This window comes from Pelophylax lessonae (assembly GCF_965119305.1).
Source record: "Pelophylax lessonae genome assembly, chromosome: 3".
NCBI classification, from domain to species: domain Eukaryota; kingdom Metazoa; phylum Chordata; class Amphibia; order Anura; family Ranidae; genus Pelophylax; species Pelophylax lessonae.
Window position 1 is genome coordinate 22,685,761 of NC_138770.1, and position 6,933 is coordinate 22,692,693.

Below are 6,933 nucleotides of genomic sequence, written 5' to 3' on the forward strand. Positions count from 1 at the left end.
CAAACACAGTTTCCTTTCGGGGGGCAGATGACACAGCTTCTCATCTCAAAGTACATGCAAACAAAACCATCTCAAACAATGGACGCAATGTGTGTTTCAAACTGAAAGAGTTTTGACTCAATATGTAGCAAGGTCAATGGAGGCCTCAAAGTTCACAATTCTTGACCCGTAATAATAAAAAATGTATTTCTATTTCGCACTGAAAGTTTAACACACAAACCAATCAATATACACTTATTTTTACCAAAAATATGTAGCAGAATACAAATTGTAATAAACTGATGAAGAAATTTTGATTTTTTACATTTCTTTTTATTGGATGTTTTATGTAAGAAAGTAATAAATATTTTTTTTTTCAAAATTGTCTTTTTTTGTTAATAGCGCAAAAAATAAAAACCGCAGAGGTGATCAAATACCACCAAAAGAAAGCTCTATTTGTGGGGAAAAGGACATCAATTTTATTTGGGTACAGCATCGCACGACCGCACAATTGTCCGTTATAGTAATGCAGTGCCGAATCGCAAAAAATGGACTGGTCATGAAGGGGATAAATCTTCCAGGAGCATAAGTGGGTAACTAATGCCTGGAAAATTTGGTCATGTAAAGATTTATCAGGACGCCTGAACCCTCCTAGGACAGCCTAGGATGAATGTGTTCCCCATTCCCACAGAAAGATTGGTCTCTTGTACAATGTCACGTCCGGTTATGTGTCGGTTATCTAGGCTCAGGCCTTCCACGTGCTGAATGATCACAGGAATTACTGCTGGGGGCTGGGAACCGCCACGGCCGGGATCCTCACTGACCGACGTTTACACCAATCAAATCTCTTCCTGCGGCTGAGCGTCTCATCACCGTACTGTGCTTGAAGTCTTCTGTAGATATCTGCGGGTTTTACACCTTCCTTCACAAGAACCTCCATCACCATACGCTGTTCCACGCAGGCACTAACACTGTTATCTGCCATCCTGAATAACGCTCCCTGGACTGCCTGCCACATGTGCGCCCCCCATCAGTAATAGGACACACTTACCACTTACTACTGCATGTAGGACTGCCATGCTACCACCCCTTTCTATACCTGTAAAATGAAAAGTCCTGGTTTGACTTGAATGTCCCTCATAGCGCAATACCGCATTATGGCCACTAGATGGAGCCAAAGAAATCAGTGTATGAAATAAAATACATCCAATATTCATCATGGCTAGGAGCATGCCGGTCACATTCATTCAACTAAACAGATCTCGAAGTGTGAAATCTTATACCACAAAATGTACTCAGCCAATGAAAGGTAATGACTCCATTTTTATTTTTCTCCTGCTATCAATGGCCAACACGGGACAACACTTCATCCATGTCTTTGGTGATCTCTGATCTTCTTATGAAGTGTTTCTTACATTATGAAGATCAGCCATGGTGTATATCTGAGGTGTATATCAGGGTGTGCTTCTTCCCCACATGAGAGCTGTGATGTCCAGCAACATTCATATAGAAGTAATTTTCCGCCCTCAGGCACTGAGTACAGGAAGACAGGACTTCAGTGAGGAACAATTCCCTCACTCAGGACAGGAATGTGGCTTCTCTGCTGTGTGACATAGTTACATAGTAGGCGAGGTTGAATAAAGACAATAGTCCATCCAGTTAATCATTATCTCTGATGTCTGTAAAGATTGGACTTATCTGAAAAACATTTCCCACACTCAGGACAGGAATATGGCTTCTCTCTCGTGTGAGATCTCTGATGTCTGTTAAGACTGGACTTCTGTGGAAAACATTTCCCACACTCAGGACAGGAGTAGGGCTTCTCACCTGTGTGAGATCTCTGATGTGTGTAAAGACTCGACTTCTGTGAAAAACATTTCCCACACTCAGGGCAGGAATACGGCTTCTCCCCTGTGTGAGATCTCTGATGTTTGTAAAGAACAGACTTCTGTGAAAAACATTTCCCACAATCAGGACAGGAATACGGCTTCTCCCCCGTGTGAGATCTCTGATGTGTGTAAAGATCAGACTTCTGTGAAAAACATTTCCCGCACTCAGGACAGGAATTCAGCTTTTCCCCTGTGTGAAACATCTGATGACTGTAAAGCCTGGACTTCTCTGAAAAACACTTCCCACACTCAGGACAGGAATATGGCTTCTCTCCTCTGTGAAACCTCTGATGTCTGTGAAGATTGGACTTCAATGAAAAACATTTCCTGCACTCTGGACAAGAATACGGCTTCTCACCTGTGTGAGATCTTTTATGGACATTAAGTTCACATTTAAAATGGAAACACTTCCCACACTCAGGACAGGAATACGGCTTCTCCCCCGTGTGAGATTTCTGATGTGTGTAAAGATTGGCTTTTTGTGAAAAACATTTCCCGCATTCAGAACAGGAATATGGTTTTTCTTTTGTGTGAGATTGTTTATGTTTTACAAGTTCTGATTTTTCTAAAAAACACTTCTCGCACTCGATACAGGAAAACCTCTTATCTGTTAGAAGGACGGCATCATCCCTCAGAGTCTGAGGTTCCTCAGGATAAGAGGAATACGATGGTCCGGCACTGTCCCTCACAGTCTGAGGTTCCTCAGGATAAGAGGAATAAGATGGTCCGACACGGTCCCTCACAGTCTGAGGTTCCTCAGGATAAGAGGAATACGTTGGTCCGACACGGTCCCTCACAGTCTGAGGTTCCTCAGGATAAGAGGAATACGTTGGTCCGGCACCGTCCCTCACAGTCTGAGGTTCCTCAGGATAAGAGGAATATGATGGTCTGGCACCGTCCCTCACAGTCTGAGGTTCCTCAGGATAAGAGGAATACGATGGTCCGGCACTGTCGCTCACAGTCTGAGGTTCCTCAGGATAAGAGGAATACGATGGTCCATCGACACTGTGTGGTGCCGGATGGACATTTGAGGTAGCCGGGTTTTCTCCTGGACTATACTGTGTGATGTCCTCATCTTCTACTTTACAGTCTGGAGACAAAGTGAGACAATCCTCTGAGGTTTTCCTCATCTCCCGTCCATGTACTAAAATAGAGATAAAAAGATTATTACTAGACATCAGCAGATTGGTTCCCCTAAACCAGGACTCCGCCCACATCAGGCAGCTTTGTCTCTGAGGATCTTACAATTCCCCCTCAATATAACTAGTAAATGGGTCCTCTGATCTCCTACCAGTTAATTTCTTTATTCATGGACCTTAGTGAGAGAGTGAGGAAACAACGAGAACTGTCTTTTATAGGAGTGACAGTGATGAGGGGACGAGTGTCCCCATCCCCTCTATCACTCACAGCCATCTTCCCAACACAAGAAGTCCCGCACTTCCTTATTTAGTCCATGATGTAGTCAGGAATAACAGCGGGGCTGAGCCCCACCAGAGGTCAGAGAGTGAGAATGGGGGGAGAACAACCAAGATGAAGACCGGACTGATCCTTAAAGACGTTGTAAACCCCCCAAAATGTTTTTTTTTTTTTTTTGGCAACCTGCAAGACAAACACATAATGAGCTAGTATGCATCGCATACTAGCTCATTATGAAATACTTACCTCAGAACGAGCCCCTGCCGTGCTGCCCGCTTACCTGTATGACGACATGTCCAGTCGCCCGTCTTCCAGGATCGCGGCATCCAGCCATCTGATTGGCCGGAGCCGTGGTGATGTCACTCCCGCGCACGCGCGCGGGAGCCGACGGTCACGGCACGGAGCTCTGAAGGAACGGCACGAGCGGCCGTTCCTTCAGAGCGCATGCACCAGTGACGTCACTGGCTGCATGTAGGGTAAATATCTCCTAAACGGTACATGTTTAGGAGATATTTACAGTACCTATAGGTAAGCCTTATCATAGGCATACCTATAGGTACAAGTTACAGAGGAGGGTTTACTTCCTCTTGAAGACAGTCATCATTCGGTTTTTGACTCCTCCCTCATTATCACTTTCTGTTTAAGGTTCCAAAGTTTGAGGATGTTATCAGATTATTATCAATATGTAAAAGTCTGTCCTCCAATCAAATCATCAGATATAAAATGTCCAGCTGGTAGAAAATAGGAGCAAAAGAAATAAGGCCTATGCAATGTACAACTTATTATACAGTATAAGATACAACAGTTATATCTGTACAGTATCAGAACCATGTAATGTACAACACACAGTATATAATGTAGGAGTCATGACTGGGAATGGGCCAAACACCCCTGTTTAGTTCACAGCAGAACTCCTGAACAGGGGAAATGTTCTAACCCGAACTGAAAACCCCACTGAAGTCCATGGGAGCAAAACAAAGCAACTTGTCCCCATGTTGATAGAAATAAGGGCCTCTTCCCAACAACCCTGGGCTGTGGTTGTCAGGGTCTGCAGGCGGGGGGCTTATCGGAATTTGGATGCCCCCTTTAACAAGGGGGCCCCCAGATCCTGGCCCCCCTATGTAAATGGGTATCAGGTACATAGTACCCCTACCCATTCACCATAATAGTGTCAAAAAAAGTAATAAACACAAGAGACAGTTTTTGACCCATTCTTTATTAAAAATCAAAAAAATAAATAGTTTCCCTCGATGTAAATCCATCGTCAATCATGATGCTCGCTGGACCTGAAAATTCTAAAACGTTCTTGCCTCCTGGGAGGCCTCCCGCCATCTGCCTGCTTTGACATTCCTTTTAAAGGCAAGAGGCGGGGTCATATGGCTTCATCACCCAGTGGCACCGCCCCCTTCTGACATCACATGGCCAGCATACACCAGTTAGTGACGTCAGGTGGTAGAGCCACCAAGTGACAATAAGCCCCCACCTGCAGACCCTGACAACCACAGCCTAGGGTTGTCGGGAAGAGACCCATAATCAGTGGAAGCCTAAATGTTTACATGTGGGACCTCTGCAACTTGTCACACCGCTGAATCCCATCTCCTGAGACTGCACTCAGTGACTTGGGTGTGAGACTTTACAGACATATTCTTCCCTCCGGCACAGCCAACAGACAACAGAAGAAGTAACCCTGGGAGAATTGTTCTGTCAGAGATCTTACTAGACCCGGGCATGGGGCAAAAGACCCGAAGAACATACCCCAGGTGCCTAGGTCTAGTAATGTCTATGGTGAAAATGAACATTTTGCTGCCAGCTGAACCCCAGAATCTCCATAAATCCAGTCTAGAGACATAAATTGTGTCTGCAGCACAGAGATGGAAGATTATCCGAGAGAAATACAGGAATACAGGACGGGGAACACAGCTCAGGAAAGTGACCAGGGGATTACAGGCTGATATCACCCAGTCCCCGTCCTGCTCTGGACCAATCAGTGAGCAGTATGGGTGGAGGAATGTATTTAGTGTTAATGGCCCACCTGTGCTGATCTCTGTAGGAGTGTCCTCCTCTATAAATGTCCCCGTTATTCCATCCTCCTCCATAGACTGCTGATCATCCCTCACATACGTCTCTTCTTCTTCTGCTTTAACCTCAACTTTTATATCTATCCGATCTTCACCCTAAACCAAGAAAATTATACAAAAGATCATTTGTGAAAAGGGTTAATCTTGTGATATCAGATATTGTAAAAAAAAAAAAATCCACTCACTGCCTCCATGAGTCCATGTTCTAGACACATCCCTTGTCTGTTACTGGATAATGTCCCAGAATTCCCAGCACCGCTCACCTCTCCTGTCAGCAGCTCCATCATCTTCTTGGTGACTTCTAGAATCTTCTGCATGTTGTGTCTCTCAGGTTTTAGGGAGTCACATGGAGGCACTGTGATGGTCATATGATCACCTGACTTCAGGAGAGGAAATCTCTGTATTGAGGAACCAATAGGAATATCATGTTAGAATCCCAGAGTCCTCCTCACCTCTCCGGTCAGGTCTGTGTTTTATTAATAGAGATAAGAGTGATGTCATGTGACCTCCCAGAATCCTCCTCACCTCTCCGGTCAGCAGGTAGATGATCTCCAGGGTGAGGTATAGTATCTTCTCAGTCATGTGACTCCGGTCCTCCTCCATCCTCATTGGTGCCATCATTTGATCTATACAGGTCTCCTTGTAGACGGATAACTTTGGGAAATGAAAGTAAGAATTATTTGGATGGTATTGGTCACACAATAATAGGATGTAGGATGTAGATGTGTGGAAATGTGGGGGGGGGGGGAGGGGTAATAGGAGGATTGCTGTACATTTAACCACCTCAATACCGGACAATTTAACCCCCTTCCTGCCCAGACCAATTTTCAGCTTTCAGCGCTCTCGAATGAGAGTTACTTAGTCATGCAACACTGTACCCAAATGTAATTTGTATTGTTTTTTATTTAAAAAAAATTTTTTTGTCTGTTATAAAATGTTGCAAATAATAAATCTTCTTCATAAATTTAGGGAAAAACTGTATTCTGCTCCATTTCTTAGGTAAAAATAACCCAAATCCATTTATAATATTTAGTCTGTAGGAAAATTAGAGTCCACAAACCATGGGATATACAGTGCTCAGCATAAATGAGTACACCCTTTTTGAATCAATATCTCAATGAACACAAGAACAATTTCCAACATTGTGATAAAACTGAGTTCTATGGAACATTTGTTTGGCTCATTACATGAAAGTAAGGATAATAATAGAACTTAGATTACACAATATATTTAGTTTTTCTCAAATTAGTTGATGCAAAAATGAACACACCCCACAACAAAAACTCCTCCATCTAGTATTTTGTATGACCTCCATGATTTGTAAGGACAGCACCAAGTCTAGGCATGGAATGAACGGCCACATATTGCAACATCAATCTTTTTCCATTCTTCAAGAACGACCTCTCTTAGAGCCTGGATTCTGGATGGAGAGCGATGTTCATCTCTTTTGAATTCCCCATAGGTGTTCCCCGATTGGGTTCAGATCAGGAGACTTACTTGGCCACTGAATCACTTTCAACCGGTTCTTCTTCAGAAATGTAACAGTGGCCTTAGATGTGTGTTTTGGATCA

General features: G+C 43.8%; 1 protein-coding gene across 1 annotated transcript; it reads right to left on the minus strand.

Moving 5' to 3' along the window:
* Positions 1-757: 757 nt before the first annotated feature.
* LOC309550246 (uncharacterized protein) lies at positions 758-6,012 on the minus strand (the record flags this gene model as incomplete). Its single annotated transcript, XM_082250657.1, has 4 exons — positions 5,888-6,012; positions 5,548-5,760; positions 5,189-5,458; positions 758-928 (listed from the first exon to the last, which is right to left on the minus strand). Exons 1-4 carry the CDS (start codon positions 5,981-5,983, stop codon positions 758-760), a joined length of 750 nt encoding a protein of 249 aa, XP_082106783.1. The 5' UTR covers positions 5,984-6,012.
* Between the last annotated feature and the right edge of the window lie 921 nt (positions 6,013-6,933).